The sequence below is a fragment of the Hippocampus comes genome, unplaced genomic scaffold, assembly GCF_001891065.2.
Source record: "Hippocampus comes isolate QL1 unplaced genomic scaffold, H_comes_QL1_v1.1 scaffold275, whole genome shotgun sequence".
Lineage (NCBI taxonomy): Eukaryota > Metazoa > Chordata > Actinopteri > Syngnathiformes > Syngnathidae > Hippocampus > Hippocampus comes.
In genome coordinates this window covers 937956-957678 of record NW_017804971.1, presented here as the reverse complement: position 1 = coordinate 957678, position 19723 = coordinate 937956, and the positions used below count along the sequence as shown (strand labels likewise).

The following is a 19723-nucleotide window of genomic DNA, read 5'->3' as shown; positions in this document are numbered from 1 at the left end:
TGTGTTTATCGGTTTAAAATAAACAGGAATATCATGTTGTAGAAATATTCTTTGTATTTTCTCTGAGAGGCCGGCAATATAAGGTACACAGACACCCCTTCTCTTCTTTTCTCTCTGTTGGTTGGTTTCCTCTCTGTTTGTTTTAATTTTCCTAACTTTGCCAAAGGTCATTTAGGGTAGCTACACCCTGACAATGCCTTCTCAATGTGTTTGACCTCACTCTCTCTTGACTTGGTGTTGGTGGAGATTTGGCTCGCTGTGTTCAAGTGTTCTAATTACACCTAGCTTGTGTTGCAGCGGGTGATTGGAGTTGAAATGCAAATACTGATCTGTGTGCGTGGGTTTTCTGTAGACCTCAACCTTAAGAGTTCTCTAAGCTGACCTTGCAATCCAAAAAGGCCAGTGCGTTGTCTTTTGCGTCTTCTCTGGTGAATTTGATGCTGTCGTCTAGATTATTTATGTGTTCGGTTAATCCCTCAACTTCCGTTGTTTTGATTTTGACAAAGGTGTCATCCACATATCTAAACCAATGGCTTGGTGGGGGACCTTTGTATGAAGACATTGCCAAATTTTCAAATTCTTCCATGTACAAGTTGGCCACAATGGGAGACACAGGGGATCCCATGGCACATCCAAAGACCTGGTGGTAAAACGTGTCCCTGAATTTGAAGTAAGTTGTGTTGAGGCATATTTCTAACAGTTCACAAATGTGTTCCGGCAACAGTTTAGTTCTTTCAGCTAGCGTTTTGTCATCTAAAAGTTTTCTTCTAACAGCCTCTACAGCCCTGGCTGTGGGCACCGAGGTGAACAGGGCTGTGACGTCGAAAGAAACGATTGTTTCGTCATTCTCTACTTTTAAGTCCCTAATTTTGTTGACAAATTCACCTGTGTTTTCAACATTGTGTTTGCTCAGGCCCACAAGGGGCGACAATATTGAGGTTAACAGGCCACGCTCAGCCTTTTAGCGCAGAGCAACTTCCCGGAGTCTTCACGGAGACTTCAGGGTTGTCTACCGCTGACGAAGCTTCTGTGAGAGAAGCGAAACGTCCTTTTTTGTTTTTTGTTTTTTACCCACAGGTACAGATGACGACTGACAGAACCCTTTCTACGATGTTACAGAGTATTGGATAATAAAGTAAATTACTTCTTCTGTATGGATGTACATCAATACTGAAATAAATACTTTAAAAATGAACGCTGAAAGCTCATATAAGATATTAATTGACTATGATGAAGGACATTTATATAGGTAATTATGCCTCTGTGCCTGTCAGTCCAATTGAAGCATCATTATCTGTTGATACGGCTCACTGTTTAATGAGTGGCTAATGAGTGTAATTCTGAGTGCCTCTGAGATGTTTTTGCTTCTGACTCATAACGAATACCTGCATTCGATTTTTTTGTTGTTGTTTCGCTTGGGATCGTGGCAACTGCAGTGCTTTGAATGTGTCTCCATGACAACCTGTAACCTCTTGCTGGGGTGGCTTTGGTTATTTTTCCCAAGGTAATCAACACATCAGCACGGTAGATGATGCATTGAAAGGCATATTTTCATTAGGTAGCGGGACACCTTTAGATTATGTTATTCTCACGTTTGTATGTTCCGATCGTAATTCTCAGCCTCACCTGGCCCTGCCATGCAAAGGCAATTGTCAGTGTTAATAAAATGAGACGATTTTTCAGATTGAAGAGTGCGGGGGATGAGTCAGATGCAGCCTGGTCGATTGCTCCATGCTGATCGCATCAGTGTGATTTCCTGCACGGAGGCCCATTATGGTTTGCTCTTACACAGACAGGAAGTGCTCCGTGGCGAGACTTTCGACTGTAATGCAAGAGGTCAAACATTCTCACACTTACTGCCGAAATGCTCTAACATGCATACGTGAGAAATGATTCACTCATTGATTTTACTGAAACGTTCTCACAGGTACTTTTGAAACATGCTCACAAACTCCAACAAAAAAATTCTGTTATGTGCTTCTCAAGTACTTATGCACAAACTACTGAAATGCTGTCTCACACGAATGACATACTCTCACACACATCATTGAAACACGCTCACGTATAGCTGAAAAACATTTGTTCATAAAAATTACTAAAACTACCCTGATACACACTGCTGAAACTCACACACTATTGAAATGCTCTCACACACTCCTGAGAAAGTATTCTCGCTCTCTCTCAGTCACACGCACTACTGAAAAATTATTTGCTCATGGACACTACTGTAACACCCTCACATTCACATTAATAAAGCCCTTGCGCACACACTCTCCCTGAAACATTCTCACACACACTACTGTAGAATTATTCGCTCATACACTATTGAAACACTCTGCCACTGAGACCCAAATAAAATTGGCTTTGTCCCTCTGCAGTGTCATGAGAGACATGTTTCCCATCAGGAGCACCATGATTGTAAGGTCATCTGCATATGTCACAGGGCGGATACAACCTCATCACATCACTCAATAAGAGCTCCCGCATTGTCTCCCCCACAGCAGCTCCTCATGAGACAGACAGACACACACACGCGCGCACACACACACACGCACACGCACACACACACACACACACACACACACACACACACACACACACACACACACACACACACACACACACACACACTAGAAAGTTCCTTTTCTCCTCCCTTGAACCAAATGCTCTGCATGTCCTTATCTTGTAAACAGGAATCGTGCTTTTACCGTATTTGAGCTGCACTTTCGTGGCGATGACATCAACATTTGTATTTGCTGTGTGACATCTGTCTACTACACACTTTTAATGCTTCTCATCTTGTGTGACCTTTCAAAATGGCAACACATTTTTTCAGTACGTAAAAAAAAAAAAAAAACCCTCCAAAGATCGCCGCATTTTAAAGCCGATTAGGAAGTGTTGGCATACTGAGCTCCCTGCTCACTGAACATGACCCCAATTTCATTTTACTACCCGCTGTCTGAAGTTTTAAATATTTTTGTTTCATGATAATGGCCTTTTGGTGCCTAAGTTTATTTGACATGTATGACTGAAATTAATTTGGAAATTAAAGAAAACTTGACCAAAACTACCAATGTCCAAAGGTGTAAAATGAAACTTCACATACTGATACTGATGCTGTAAAATGATACACTCGCTGTAATCCAGATTAGCGAGCGAGTAAAGATGTTGGGATGAGCACTATAATGCGCACAAATGCATCTTTTGATGGAGGCTGTCAGTCCTGGCGTGTTTCCTTATCATATGGAATAAAGTGTTTAAGCTGTAAATGGTGGTAGCTTGGTCAACTTTGTATGAGATGTGTTAGTCAAAAGAGGACAGGGCAGGCCAGGACATGACACAAGTTTGCTTCAAGTTTGCATCCATGAAGAATCCCAGGTGAAGAGGCCGGCGTGCTAATCAGTCGACCACTGTGCCACCTCAGAGCATCCCAGTCTTGGTAATTCAGAGTAACAACGATGGTTTGCATTCAACAATACAAACAAGTGCTAGAGAAAATGAATAGATGATTGGATATTTGGGCTGTAAAAACATACATAGATTGTTGTGATCTTTGGGATAAAACAAAAGATCAGGAGCCTAATGTTTAAATTACATAATAGCTTCTAGGCGAAACAACAAGCCTTCCCATCTAAATCCCAGTATTTAAAGTTGGATTATTCTCCTGTAACCAAAACAGGAAAAATAAAGTGGGATTTATCTGATTAGGATTCAGGTGGTTTATGTGGTTTTGCAACTGTTTGGTTAAATAGCGACGTTCCTCTGACGAGCTCAGATGAAATCTATTTGTGGTAATATGAGGAAGATTCAGGCCGGGTGGTGCAGCGGTTATGGAGAAAGAGCAAGTCTGTCTTTGTTGAATTATTGATGGAGGGAGCTTTTCCTCTGTGTGGTCTCTTACGTGGCGCAGCACGAAAGAGCGGCTTGAACTGTGAGTTGCGCCTCAACCCTGTGGAAGGATTTCGCCTTGTTTGATGACACACTCTTTCTCACACACATACACGCACACACACATCCACACATGCATGTGAATGCAAATGGATTCATGTCTCATCTCTCAGCACTGAAGCCCAAGCAATGCTGACCTTAAAAGCCCTCACATGCCATCATAACTTTTTATTGATTGAGGCAGTCTGCATGAGCTGTATACATGCGTCCAACTACACTTTTTAGAGTTACAACCGGAAGGGAAATAGGAAGAAAATGTAGAGTTTAGATCAAAAGAGTTTGAGTCTACAGTATCTGTCCACCCATCCATCCTTTGCAGACTAGTGCTAAAAATGGATGTAACGTGGGCACTCGAGACCGCCTTTAGTCTGCTTTGAACCACCAAACTGACATGTCAAAGGACAGGCCCTCAGCATGCCGGAACACCCAGCACGATGCAAAGAGATGAACCAAATTTCAAAGAAGTAAGGCCTAATCACCTTGAAAATAAGGATATGCCAGTTTTTACATTTGAGCGCAACTTTACAGCCTACGAATATTAGAACCCTGAGAGTTAGGACGTCTGAAATTCCCATAAACAAATTACCTTAACTTGTGGAAAGCCTTCCCAGAATAATTAAGGTGGTTAAATCAGTAACGGGCCAACTGACATCATGTCAAACAATCAGGATTAAGACCGCAATATCCATTACGTCCACACTTTTGGCAATGTAATGTATGTTACATCAAACATTTGTTTAGCCACTGCACCACATTGGTTTATGAATTTAGTATAACCATGAGAGGACTGGCGTGGCAAAAAAAAAAAAAAGGTTCCCTACCCGTTGATATAAACCAAACCCGATCGATAAAGTAGTCGATTAAAATATGTTCCTTCCGAATTAAATCTGCCCAATACTGGTTTCTATCTCTTTCAAAGAATGGGAAGACTCTTCAGAGTGCAAAAGGGTATGTTGGCATCCTTTCTATGCTACAGTAAATTGAGACAGAAGGATCTGTGGCATCTGCTGGGTCAAGGCTTAGCATTAATCCTTTCACAAGGTAAACTTGAGAAAAGCCAAAGGAGTTTTGCAGACTGTGGAAAGTGATGGGGGGAGTACAATGTGCTCCGAAACATTGTCTGACCTGTGTGCACAGTTGTCCTTTCCTTGAACCCCACAAGGCACACAAACATATACTACATTGACAGGGTAGTTTATGTCAAGAAGTGACTGATTTATGACCTACTCTTAGGGTCTTTCTACAACTAGAGGAAACAAGATAGTACTCACCTCTGATGGCTCCCTACTTCCATGCAATACATTCTGAGATGAAGTGTTGGAATGGTTTATGACTATCCCCATGAAACCATAAAGGGAATGGACTGTGCCTGCATTTTAAGACCAATGTTGTCCAAAGATCAAATGGTGGAATGATAAAAAGCCCCAATAATACAGTAAAATGGCACGCCTGGAAGGTCTTAACATCCTGATGTCATTTCCTCAATAATTTTATTTGAAATTTCCTAAATCATTCTACTTTTTGATCTTGAGTTTTATTGTTGTATTGGGTAGCATATGGGTGTCATAAATCAATGCATTGTCATAAATCAATTATGCTTGACATTTGCTCATCGGGCCATCTATTGCAGTGTTGTAATCAAACTCTTTATTATTATCATTATATTGTGAGGATTTGTTTTTTTTTTAAATGGAGCCCCTCACACCTGATGTAGTCATGACTACTAAAACATAGAACAAATCAGTGAAAAAAAAAGTGTATTAAGTCCAGTACGCTGTCAAAGCACAGCGGCTTCAATCATGTGGCTGCACTACACTTAATTAGAGCGCAGCTGTACTGAACTTTCAGGCTGTATTCTTTCAATTTTAATGTGCTTGAGTTTTTTTTTTGCGTCCAAACATGCAGTGAGAGATCATGGCTAAAAGGTCTTTGGCCGTTGCCCTGTTTGCCTCTCGTACTTTTAGCAGAGCAAGGAGATTGAGTGTGGCTGAAAATCCCCCTCTAAAAGGCTTCGAGCTTGGATTTGTGGTGGCTTGGCAAAGGTGGACGCAGCAAAGATAAGCTGGTGATAAGTCAGAGGTCACTGCATTGTGATGTAGGGCTATGTCATCCTTCCTGCTACTGTGGACAACACTTCCTTTGCTCCAGGAAGGAAATATTAATAAATGCATGATATGGAATATTCACAGCCATGCTTGTCTGGAATTTCTTGGTTATTTACAGCAAGTGCACTTTTAGGGCCCTATTTTGGTGACCATCTTAATTCTAGCGCAAAGTGCAGTCTAACTGTGTGCATGGATCGAGTTTTCTTTCCTTTGGTATTTTCGTAGATGGGCGCAGGTACAGCGGGGTGTATGCATCATTTTAGGAGGGAACACAGGTAGCTTGTTTTCTCGCCACTGAAAGAGGCCCCCCACGTTTCCTTGAAAATCAGTGCGGTTAAGGTGCACACAGCACACTTTGACATTGCAGAAGCAGAAATTGACTTGCTGGAGTCCATACAGAAGATCGCCACACATATCAGCTGAGCGCAGAATTTTTCTGACAGCGCCTCAATCAAATTCACCAAAAGCGCGTTACACCACCCACACCACAACTTAGACGTGCTTTTAGCTGGTCCTAGGTCGAGTGTACTTTCTGTCACCAAATTGTTGGGCATGCCAGAGCCTTTTAATGGATGGACGGACGGGCATATGGACAGACAGACAGTTTTAACTCCAAAGACCGTCCATTCCTCCTCTCATCCCAACATGTGTTTCTGTTTTACCGCAGCTGACATAATGCCTGGTCCAAAATCTGAAGGCTGCTGCTGTTCTAGGCACACCGACTGTTTAAAAATGAATGAAGACAACCCTGCTTTCTCTCGTTTATTTTTCAACAGACATCCCCCTCAAGTTGCACGCCTATCATAATTGCAGTGAGGCCCGGCATGGTGCACTCTGCTGTATAAACATGTCAGTCAATTGATAACCATGAATTGTACATTTTTCCCCAAACACTACACTGCGCATGCAGCTCAGTTGTGTAAATGGTTTTGCCACGCAGAACAGAAGAGGAAACTGTCACAATAGTTTCGCAATAGTAATTGCACCAATAGAGGAATTGTATTTTAATCAATATGGGTGAGTCCTTGGTTTACTCAGGATTTCTGTTACTCGGGTGGGCATGCCATACATCTGTTCCAGCCCCCTCCAAAAGAAAACAAATTGTAATCCATTTTTCAATAAGAACAATCGCACTTTATAATATTGCACTTCATGAAAACACACAGTAATTACGCAATCGAAATTTAGAGTGTTTAGCGTGTTTAGCATGTGTGTGTGTGTGTGTGTGTGTGTGTGTGTGTGTGTGTGTGTGTGTGTGTGTGTGTGTGTGTGTGCATACGCCTCGGCCACCTGGGGGCAGTATAATACAGACATAAGGTCGTTCTTCACAGAGGATAAGGAATACTTGCCTGCGCATTGTTATATTATCTGTCTTCATCTGTTGCCCCGCGTCTATGGCATTTTCCGCTGTTTGTCAACATTAAGCTAAACTTATCTACGAGATTTATCTAAAGCAAGACTATGTGATTGGTTTTAATACACACCACAAACATTTTTTTTTTTTTTTTGCTTTGATCTTCAATGCCGACATTCTCTCCTTCTCTAAATGTGTTTTTGCTGGTCACCCTCTCTGATGATGTAACGCTAGTCTTTTTTTTCATTTTTGCAGCAACATTACACGCCGACCATGGGAGCACATCCCGCCACTCCGCTCCCTGCTCCCACTTTTGCGTTCACTTCATTACACTCCAAAAGCCAGAATGTCAACAAAAGGGTGCACCGAAATAGGAATGCCCTAGCACAGAGCCCCGTGAGACCGATTTCATTTGTTACAAGAGCACTTAGCATTCATTATTTAATCACATGCAAGGCCTCTGATTGCATCGAAATGTGGAATCAAAATGTGCTGCTTTCTGCTGACTCTCATGCAAGTTTATAGCTACACAAGCCACAGAGTAATTCTGACCAATGGCACAATCCCATGAGATCCAATAAAAGCGCTGCCTCTGCTTTAGCAAAGTTAACAATGTTTATGTTCGAACAGCTCTCAGTGTAATGTGGTGCAGTCGTACACCACTGCAAAGTACAACCATAACCATGACAAACATCGTTATATTACATTAATATCTCTTTGACAGTGTCGGGCATAACTGAATTGTATTATTTTTGTAAAAACGCTCTTGGCTGTACTGTATTTTTACGGGTAACGCAATCTTTGAAGATATTTGAAAGACTTTGAAATGCCATTTTATTTTTGGATGTACTATATTTATGCCTGGGTTACACTCTCAATACTGTATGGCCAATTATAATCATTATTGGGACTGTCAATTACTCACAGAACTTGATAATTCACGAACAGGGGCGGCCAGTTAGTGGTTGACAGGAACCAAACCTAACTGTGAATATAACATTTTCAAAGACAAAATTTTATGTGGAAACATGTTGAATTACAAGAATACATGAAAGTTGTAAATGAAGCTATTACAACACTACACGAGGAAAATACACTGTTTAGAATGTAATGCTGATAGACAAGAATAAAGTTGTGACATTAAGAGTTCTTGTTCTCATTATATAAAACAAAATGAGATTACAACTTTAGTTTTGGAACATTAAGACTATGTGGATGTAATCATTGCACTGTAATGTATGATTTTTATTTGGACCGTCATATTTTTTCTTTCATAATTGACTGTGTATGTTCATATTTTTGAAATGTCCATTTTTTTATACTTTTCTTTTTAGTGTGTGTTAGACATTTAAGTGAACAATCTAAATCAATACAAATTTTGATTTGAATGTTGTGTCTTCTTTTAAATGGGTGTTTGAAGAGTAAATCAAGTGCGGGTATGAGATGGCTCAGGGAAGCTGGAAAGTTCATCTATAGTAGCCTGTCGCTTCTGCTTTGACTTGCCAGTCAGATGTTCATTTAGCAGCGAGACTGTGTGTGTGTGTGTGTGTGTGTGTGGGTGTGTGTGTGTGTGTGTGTGTGTGTGTGTGTGTGTGTGTGTCAGTCCGGATAATGGAAAGGGCTTCAGTCCCTTGATTCAGCCTTTAATCTGCTTGAGAGGATTGCTGTGGTATTTCTCTGTGCCTCTCTCTAAAACTAGACAGCTGATATTGGCTCTGGAGCAGGGCCGGAATGAAGTTGCAGGTCGCCACTGCGCAGCGGCAGACGGGCCTGGGAGGGGTCGCAGGTGGGGCAATCCGCTTTGTCTCGTTGGGCCTCATAGTAATCCACTCCCGGGAAACACGTGACGGCGGAGGCTCCTTCTAGGAAGGTCCTGCCGCTTCCTGGCAGGTGGTGCTGCTGCAGGGCATCTGTCCCCAAGACCATGCATGGAATTTGCAAAAGGTCTGCTTCAGGTGGTTGCATCACTGACTGGATCAGTAGTCAGAACAGGGTGTGAAGGGTGTGTTCTGAAGGGTGGCACAGTGACACTTTAATGCACTCTCGCTTCATTTTGTGACGTTTCAGAGTCTAAGTTTCATATGAGCTATAAGTGTTGACATTTAGTAGTAATGCCAGGAAAACATCAGCAAAAATAGCTCAAATGATCCATTATGTACTTGACCTGACCAAGTATATCTTCCTTTTAAACATCAATCTGGTCATTTTGGGAACTGTCTGTGTGATGGAGTGCAGTTATACACTACATACGTCACAATAATACAAACATATTCTCAAACGAATACCTCTCAGACAGTACTAATTGAAACTGATCGTTATTATCCATGAAAACAGAAACATTTTTTCTTCTAACATTTTTTGTATTGGAACTAATTCGAACGAAGGAGAGAAAGATAATTCTACTCAATCAAGATAAAACATTCAGAAAGTAATTATTAATATATGTTAAAGAAGAGAATCTGTCATGTTACAAGGATAAATTGTGAGGAGTAAAGGTTGTCGTTTTTAGTGGAATAAAATAAAAAACATTTCCCTACCTAAGAAACATAATTTTTGACAAAACATATTTTCAATAGTTGCATTGCTACAAGCGGCCCGGTGATGCTGTTTAGTGTGTCGACATCACAATGCAGAGGTGAAGGGTTTGATTCCAGGCCCAGGCCTTCCTGTGTGGTGTTTGCATTTTCTCCTCATGCCTGCGTGGGTTTTCTCTGGGTACCCCACTTTCCTCCCACATTCCAAAAATATGCATGGCAGGTATATTGAACATTCTAAATTGTCCTGAGGTGTGACTGTGACTGTGAATGTTTGTCTATATGTGCCCTGCGATTGGCTGTCAACCAGTTCAGGGTGTACCCCCGCTTATTGCCCGAAGACAGCTGGGATACGCTCCAGCACACCCGCGACCCTCGTGAGGTTAAGCAGATTAAAAAATGGAAAATAATTTGCAATAATTACTCCAACCACTGACAATTAATTTCCTTTATTATAGGACGTGTTGAACTCTTTCACAAACCAATAGCGCTCTCTATCGGAGATACAGTATATCACTTGCAATTGTATCACAACCCATCGGGTAGCGCTGTTGGGTCAAAGATTGTCCTCCTTTCAGTTATTGGCGAAGAGGAACCGAATCCCGGAAACTCCGACAATGGTTGATGGGATGTGTTGCTACCCCCTCCGCGGCTCCGGTAGTCATCCCCGAGCTGCAGTCCACCCATTGTGAAGCGCTCAGAATGAATTTAGAAGACGTCCCCGAACGACGATGTCAGCAATATTAAGGTACGTCGATGGGAAAATGTCCCCTCTGAGCAGTCGTCGCGCGCATGCTGCGGTTAGTAGTGAGGCTAGCAAGGCAGCTCGCTAGTTAGCTAGCGAAATGTAGCCACCTGTCCGGTAGCATATGGAATGTCAAGCAACTATCATTTCGCGGCGGAGGTTTGTTTACACTCTGGACCTTAACACTTGTCATTTAGACAAGTTGGTAAACTCGGCTAACTCTGTCGCACCGTGGGGAACGCAACACTTGTTTTCGTAGATGGGCACTTGCTCAGAAAATATGGGAAATGAGAAGATGGTGATTTAGTCGCTCTCGATGAGGGGAGGGGCTCCAATCTCAGCGTTGCTTCGCTTGAGTGATATGGAAGGTACGGTGTGATGTTCTGTTCTGTGGGCGTCCAAATCATAAAGACGGATTACGGTCTGTGCCACAATAGTTACAAATAGTCATCATAGGCGTGGAAAACGAGTCAGCCAATTTCCTTGTCGAACTTGAGCTATTTGACTGCAAGGAAATAAACGTCTGACAAGAAGTGAGCGTTGAACAATGCGAATATGCTGTACATCCAACGTTACCTTTCGTGTGTTAATTGCCATGTTTTAACCATGGCAGCGTGGTCAAGATTTATGGAGTAATCTTTTGTTTTTTTGCTGGTCTTCTATCTTCCTCCCACATTGCAAAAACATGCATGTTGGCCCAATTTTTTTTTTTTTTTTTAATTTGGTGTGAAAATTTGTTTGAAAGTGCCCTGCGATTGATTAGCGACAAGTCCAGAAGTGTATCCTGCCTCTCACGAAAGTCCACTAGGATAGGCTCCAGCTCACCGTGGCCCCAACAAGATATTTACTAAAGACAGATTGAACCCTTTCTGTGTTTATATCTTTCAGGGGTCTCCTTTTCCATCTTCCTGATCATCTGGACACCTATTCCGAATCACATACAGAAGTCATACATAAAGGCATGTTATTATAAGGAGGCAACATACTAGGTAGGTAACACTTAATTTTTGTCATTGCTAGCCACCATGTTAGCGTATCTGCTCTGTCAAAGCTTGAAGAGTGGCATTCCTTGCGTTCGGCAGTCAGTGCCAAGCAGGAGGAACCTGAATGTGGAAATGATGATGACACGTTTCCTCAACACTCAAATTCACTGCTAACAGCCATTTCGAGACTTCCGCTAAGCACATACACATGGATGGATGGATAGATTAGCTGTCATTTCTAAGATACCATTCTAATATCAGTACTTCATAACCTTTAAACACTCTTAACTGGGAAGATGACATGTAATGAATGTTGTTTTGCTGATGCACTTCACACTTTCTTAAACAGTAACTCTCACACAACAATAATATTAAATCAATCACTAATGGTGAACAATAGTATGGCAGCTAGCCGGTCTGAGGCTAACTAGAAAAGTGAAATAAACATTTATTTATTATATATATTTTTTCAACAGGGCAGGTCTATTTGAATCAACACCACCAATGTCATCTCACTAATTGAAATCTATGTTTGCTGACTACGAGCAGTTCATAGGGAATTGCACATGGTATGTCAAGTGGCAGCATGTAGTTGTTTGTTTGGTGTTGATCTTGGACACTTTGTTTTTTATCATGTTGTGGCTTGAATGAGAATCTTGTCACATTTTGTGGCCAATTTGTGTGTGGGTCCGGGTGATTCCAAGGGTTTGTAGATGCTTTTTCTTGCAACAATACATGGATTTGCATTATCTTGTTAAGTGTCATTGGGTCCTCACTTCAGTGCTTATCAAAAAGCACAAGCCAATGTACTTGATGCATAATATCTACATCCTTTGTTCACAAAAGCTGTTAAATAGCTGCATCAGTTGACAGTCCTATCAAGCAGAAAAACAGTTTGGTTACCAGTGCTAAACATGTCTTAACAGAGCCAACAGTTGTCCATACACTCAATTGGATTCACGTCAGATCATTAACTTGGCCATTGTACAATATTCCACTTCTTTGCCTTTAAAAAAAAAAAAAATGTTGGGTTTCTTTTACCGTATGTTTTTGGGTCCATCAGCACAGTGAAGCGCCGTGTTCTGAAGTATTTGGTTGAATATGAGCAGATAATATTGCCCAAAATATTTCAGAATAAAAATACAAGGAAAAACAATTGCAGTCCTTGATTGTTGTATTGAAACCTCCTGAAGATATTTCTTGATCCGGCCAGCTGTTGTAAAGGGGTTTTTCTTCACCTTGGTCATTCACCTCAGTTGTTTTCCGTTGTCTTCCGGGTCTTTTGTTGGTGCTGAGCTCACTGTTGCGTTTTTTTTTTTTTTTTTCCCTAAGAATGGATTTTGCCAAACTGAATGTTTTTGCTCTCACTCTGATAGGTTTGTTTTGATTTTTAATTTATTTACATCGTAATGATGGCCTGCTCCAGTGATATTCAGAGTTCTTTGGAACTTTTATTGAGACTTTACAACAACAGATTCCCAACGCAATTAGCACCCTCGAAAAGAACTCAAGACTTTTTATCTACTCCTTGTAAATGTGATCATGAGGGAGTAACACACACCTGGCCGTGGAACAGCTGAGTAGCCATTTGTCCTATTACTTTCCATCCCTTCCTACACCATTCACCTGATTAGAATGGAAATGCCCTCAAATTAAAGTTGAAAGTCTGCCATTCTAGGAAAACCTTGTCTACTTCATTTCAAATCCACTGCTGTGGTGTGTGGAAAGCAAAACGATGAGAATTGTGACAATGTCCCAATATTTGTGCACCTGACTTAATGCATACCTCAGTGTAATGTAAAGGTGTTTGTATTTGGAGCTTCTACTGTGCTGCATTGAACCCCAAACCCCCCCCCCCAAGCGTCATGGCCAGTGGTTGGAGGGGTCTCAGATTAAAGTGGGTGTTTTATGGAAAGAAGCTCTGTTGATATTGATACAAGGTGAAAGCAAAGAAGGGCTTAAAAGCAGTCTGTAGCTGTAACCTAATAAACCCTTTGAGACAATGGGAATAGACCGCTGATTTTATTCTGCTAAGTTGGTCAGAGAAGGCTTCGGGTTATTCGCTCTGCCAATGTTGTGTTGGCTTTGTTGGCTTTGTCTCAGTGAATCTCAGTGAATGCTGTAAGACAGCAGAAAGGAACAAGGATCATTAGCGCCGCATGCACTTCTGCTGCAGGATCACTTACAAAGAGGTCCATTGATTGATCTTGAAACTACCAGCATGGTTTGTGGAGTCGAACCTGAATGTTCTGTTGCAACCTGGACATGCTTTATTCATACAAGAGGAAACCTTTGTTGTTTTCTGTCCCCCTGTACAGCCACAAGCACGCGGGGGTACTTTGGAGAATCGGCCATAAAATTGTGATCCACATTTTTAGCAAGATGACTAACCGAGGCCACTCTTGAGTGATGAATCCCCATAACGCATATTGAAGTGTGTTCATCATCAATCATTGCACCTGAGGATGACAACCTTCCCAAAGACTCTCTGGGCATTTTGGAAGAATTTTAACTTCATCACAGGGTCGGTACATTGAGTGAAGGTGGCCAAACAAAAACAACCTGTGAAGCACAGCGTGTGTTTTTAAGACAATGGAAGTGTTTAAATGCTGTTGACGAAAGTATAAGATCAGAGAAATTGAGATGCTTAGAGGATAATTTTCTTGTTAATGGATAAATTTTTGACCCCAGTAAACTGTCAAAAATTGCTTATTACAAGTAGAGCGAGGCACTCATTTATTGTCCATTAATTCAAGGATTTGTCATATCATGTTTTGTTTTACTCATTTTTAGCGGTTTATTGATTCCGGTGCTGATTCCATCATCGTTTTGCAAAGTAAAGGCAGATGTTTGTAAATAACAAAAGATAACTGGCCTCCTTTCATGAATGACTATAGAAATCAGAGAATAATTTCTGCTGACAGGCTGAAATCTGTGGATTACACTGAAGACATTTTGGTTTAAGATTAAAAAAAAAAGGATCAGACAAAAGTTCAGAAGTCCAGCTTTTATTTCATGGTAAATCATCAATAAAGGCTAGTAAGCCTGTTCTAGACGCAGCCGTGCAATCCCAAGATGTGACATTACCTCCACCATGTTTCACAGTTGAGCATGTGTTTTAGATCATAAGATGATCCTTTCTTTCTCCATACGCTGGCTTTTGCATCACTTCAGTCTCATTAGTCCGTAAAAACTTTTGTGGCTCATCTCTGTCCTTTGCAAAATCCAATCTGGTCCAAAACACACAAGCCCGTCTGTGAACCATTGTTGGCGGTAATCTCGTGGCTTGCGCTTGCAGTTCTGCTTCTGGAGCAGGCTCACTAGTCTTTATTGAGAATGTAACTCCTGATGATGGCAGCCGAATAAATTCTGCATTGATCACATAAAAGTCAAAATATTGACAAATAAATATTATAAAGGCAAGAACGTTTTGATGTAATCCTATTTATGAAGTAATGTGCACTGGCCCAGTCAGGCCAGTGTCAGTGTATTTTGGGTGGCCCGATACAGTTGTGGGCCCGGGAAATCAGGCCACCGTTAATGTCAAAGAACCTTTGCTTACGTGAGACCACTATCACTTTTGGTTGGTTTGACACAAAATTCCCTACTACATGGAATTAGAGGGGATGCATTAGAGCAGTCTACAATCATGCATTTCTAGCAGATGATATTAATGCAAGGCAATTTGTTGCCCTCCAGAGTCCAGGATGCACTCTTCAAACCACCGGCTGCGAGATATGGAGCAGCACCACCCATTGCTGTCAGCGGGTAGCGACGTCGAGTCAGGCAGCCTGGCAGCCGGAGTGATGGTTGGCGGCACCCACACTGACCACACAGCCGGGAACCGCACGCTGTGGTTCATCCAGGACAGCTGCGGCATGGTGTGCGCCGGCATGACCTGGTTCCTGGTGCTCTATGCTGAATTTGTTGTCAACTTTGTCATGCTGCTACCCGCCAAGAACTTCTGGTATTCTTTGCTTAACGGCGCCACCTTCAATGCCCTCGCCGTGCTCGCTCTGGCTTCACACCTGCGCACCATGTTGTCGGATCCGGTAAGTAGACGATGTGTGAGTATATGGAAGTGCACATGATTTGTAAATCAGAAACAGAAACCACAAAATATGGTCCTCCACAATAATTTTCTTACTCTTTTGGTAATACTTGGGCATTGGGAAAGTCTGTGCTCCACTGAGTACCCATCAGGTTGGTGATTGATCTGCCTGTTGATTCTATAGGGTGCAGTTCCAAAAGGCAATGCGACCAAGGAGTACATGGAGAGCTTGCAGCTAAAACCTGGTGAGGTCATCTACAAGTGCCCAAAGTGCTGCAGCATCAAGCCTGAAAGAGCGCACCACTGCAGGTCTGTCCACTAGAACACTTAACTTGTAAATCAGCATCCACTGCATCGTTCATCACTATCTTCTGTCACCGGCTTGCAGTATTTGTAAAAGATGCATCCGGAAGATGGATCATCACTGTCCCTGGGTCAATAACTGTGTAGGAGAAAAGAATCAGAGATTCTTTGTCCTTTTCACTGTAAGTGCACTAATGAACTAAAGGGAGTCCATTCACTGACAATGGATTCCTTAGCAAGCGCAAATATGTATTTAAAAACTTCCAATGGATAAATTAATTAACTGGTGGCTTTCTCCTCAGATGTACATTGCGTTGATTTCCGCTCATGCACTTGGCCTCAGTGGTATGCACTTTTTCACGTGTATTAAAGTGCAGTGGAATGGTAAGTGCCCCCCATTTCTCTGTCATTTAACTGGGGTGTGGGGGGGGGGTCATAACCTGAAGGCAAACATGTTATGTTATCTTGTGTTATGTTGCCATTGCGCAACAGTGATCACAAAATGGTGCCACTGTCTTTAGAGGAAAACGGTGAAAAAAAAGGCTTGAGGATCTGACTGTTGTTGTAGGGAGCATTAAAAGCATTTTTTTTTTTGTCTGATCCATCGCAGAGTGCAGCGAATTCTCTCCCGGGGTTTCTGTGCTACTACTGATTTTCCTCTGTCTCGAAGCCATCCTCTTCCTCACTTTCACTGCTGTCATGTTCGGTACGCAGATCCACTCCATCTGCAACGACGAGACGGTCAGTATCCACCACGTACCATGCGAGCACTTGGGCGCATGCCTTTATAATGTGAACCCATTGTTTCCAGCTAAGCTGGATCGTTGATTTTGGAGCTGTACCCTGTACTACTCTCTCTTAACTGCAGTAGGCTTTGCTTATGTGGCTGCTGTTTAGTGATTGGGCAACAGAAAATGCCTTCGTTAGAATGCAATGAAAAGAAACTAAAAGCATTCACAACACAGAGGGGTATTTATTCCTTTGTAATCCAACAGCGCCATTCCTTGTTCATGTGGTTTGTTAAATTGGTGGCTTAAATTGAATTCCAATTTGTCATAGAATGGATTGTACTCAACTTCCCGTAGTGGACAATAACAGTATATTTGTGGCGAGGATGGTTTTTGTCAAAGTGAACTCCATTTCTTCAACAATCAATTCCATGCAATCAACTAAATGTTTAACAGTTGTTATGCCCATCCTTTGTGTCACCATGATCCACATATCCGTATCGTTTGATGAGCATTTCATTCAAAAAGCATGTGTGGGCGTCTTGCAGGAGATTGAACGTCTTAAAAACGAGAAGCCCACCTGGGAGCGTCGCACCAGATGGGACGGCATGAAAGCCGTGTTTGGCGGTCCCCCTTCCCTGCTGTGGTGCAACCCGTTCACGGGGCTGCATCTGCGTCGCTTGAAGCGCTTGACCCAAGCTCGCCGCCCTGGGTCCGAGTTTTCCGTCTGAGGGAAGTGTGCTACTGTCATGAGACTCTAAAGAAGGCGATGGGATGGACGTGAGCTCACCTGGGGATGGCTTTCCTGTGTGGGTCACAAGGTGCTCCAGTGGGACTGCAGGACTTCAGCCACCTCCACTGCCTGGCCATACTCACCAACTTACTGCTGGAAGATTTTTGGTTTGTGTGGTGACGCATGCAGTAAATAACTCTTAGTGAGTCTTTTATTCCTTTGTGAGGCCATCAACTCCTGCTCTTGTCGCACACAGCTTCCCTTTTTTTTTGTTTGTTTGTTTTTTGGGCGATGCTGATGAGATTCAAAGTAAATATTGGACATTGGGGGCGAGCAGCGTTATTGCAGATTTTAATGGAGGAGCCACACAAAGGACACCAACTACTCATACGACACTTGAGCGAGTCCAGCACACCAGACGCACAACAAGTGCAAGTGTACTGCTTTGATTTGCATGTGTGCAATCAGCCTCAGCCTCTCCAGACAAAAGGAGGACCAGATTGTCAGTAACAAGCCTCTTTCTTCTTCCACAGGGATGAATGGCTTTTTGCCATGTTTAATGTTCAGCGTCATTATTTATCTCTGGGTTGTTACTTGGGCCAGACCATAAACAATGTGTTTTTTAATGAATATCTATCATTGTATACCTGACTCACCGGAGACAATTTTTGGGGGGAGTCAAGTTTCATCTTACCTGAACCGAGTTTGACTTTATATATGCTGCTCTATTGCCTGACAATGGCTCAAGAGGACCAGCATCCCCCAGCTGCTGTCCAAGTGGCTCCCTCTTGTGGAAACCAGAAAGGTCGTGTTCGTGCAGAAGAGCTGACAGCATTTCAGAAAGCTTTGCAAGCTCCCTGCGACAGCAAACTTTTGGAATGCGGTGGCTTTGCATCGTGCTCGTCTATCATGTGCTGTCATGTCGTGGAGGAGGGACCCACACAAAGTCGTTGGCAAGAGCCACACTGTTGAACTGCAACACTGCGTATGCTTAGCACGTTCAACGTACTCGAATCTCCCATTTGTCCCGAAGTATCAAGCCTGGAAACAAGCAAACATTTTCCACTGATTTTTAGAACACTTAATGCCTTTCAACATCATCCTGTCAAGTGAATTGCTAGCTACTCATGAATGATGCTTTCCCCTCATTTTATTTGTCCCCCCATGAACTAATAGGACTTTTTTTGTACTGGATAAGTATGGCTTGAGTTAAGATTTTTAAGGCACTCATTAAAGTATTGTCATAACCAGAAGTTACTTTTTCTCCATGTGCTGGACTTGGTTCTCCACTGTGGTTGGCAGGGGAAGGAGTCTTCCTCGTTGTTTACACTATAAATGGTTTGCTATATAGATGCTGTGCGACGAATGTAAAACACTGGCACACAGAACAAACTACTATCAGGGGAGTTTTATTCGTGCAGACCTCATTTCTCTTATTGTGCGTGCAACCATTTTCCAGTTCTCGCTTTATAGGCATCTGAGGAACCTATAGCATGTGATTTTTCGAATGGAGGACTTTTACTCCTCTCTGATCTGTGATATCCATCGACATTTTTGTTGTCTCTGGTTTTACATATCCTGGATTCATATCTTCTTCCGGTGTCTTTGTCGGATTTATGAGGTCTATCTTTCTCAACAGAATATCGGTCCCTTCGAGGAGCTGAACTAGTTCCATACTTCTTGTCTGTGGTATCAAATCGTTTCTGACATTGTTTTTCTCTGTCTTTGGTTTTGTGCTGATCTGAACCATGATGCCGGGTTGATGAACTGATGAGAGAATTGCTGATGCAATGTTCGTTTCGTTTCTCAGGCACGAGACCATGTCCACTTGTAGGACCTTTGGAATGTCTTGTCTCAGTGCAAGAGGTATTGGCCTTGCGGTTAGGGCTCGGACTTTCTCTCCTGGGTGGTCGAGGAGGAACCTTTGGGGGATGACTGTCCCTCGATGATGAGGACACTCGAGGAGAAGTGTGCAGCAAAGGACTAGGTGTTGTAGATTCTGGAATCCCTCTCATGGAGATAGTGTTAGCCTTACTGGAGGAGTTTTGATCATGAAGATTATTTGCTCTAGAATGATGATAGTGAACTTTGCCTGATCTGTTGGGAAAAAAAATAACATTACTTCATTCTGGTGTACAAATCACATTTTTAGTCATGAATGGAATGTGAAATAAAAGGCAACCAGTAGGGATGTAACAATAATGGCAATATCGCAATATTGTGTATATATATATATATA

At 42.3% G+C, this 19723-nt stretch overlaps 1 protein-coding gene across 2 annotated transcripts; it reads left to right on the top strand.

Annotated features, from left to right (window-relative positions):
- Positions 1-10518: 10518 nt before the first annotated feature.
- zdhhc7 (zDHHC palmitoyltransferase 7) lies at positions 10519-18737 on the top strand. 2 transcript variants are annotated; one of them, XM_019891037.1, is made up of 8 exons: positions 10520-10689; positions 11575-11675; positions 15369-15721; positions 15905-16029; positions 16109-16205; positions 16326-16407; positions 16634-16764; positions 17300-18737. In XM_019891037.1, exons 3-8 carry the CDS (start codon positions 15377-15379, stop codon positions 17480-17482), a joined length of 963 nt encoding a protein of 320 aa, XP_019746596.1. In that variant the 5' UTR covers positions 10520-10689; positions 11575-11675; positions 15369-15376; the 3' UTR covers positions 17483-18737. The 2 variants fall into 2 exon arrangements, with proteins under 2 accessions (XP_019746607.1, XP_019746596.1); XM_019891048.1 differs by lacking the exon at positions 11575-11675 and having other exon boundaries at positions 10519-10689.
- The last annotated feature ends 986 nt before the right edge of the window (positions 18738-19723 follow it).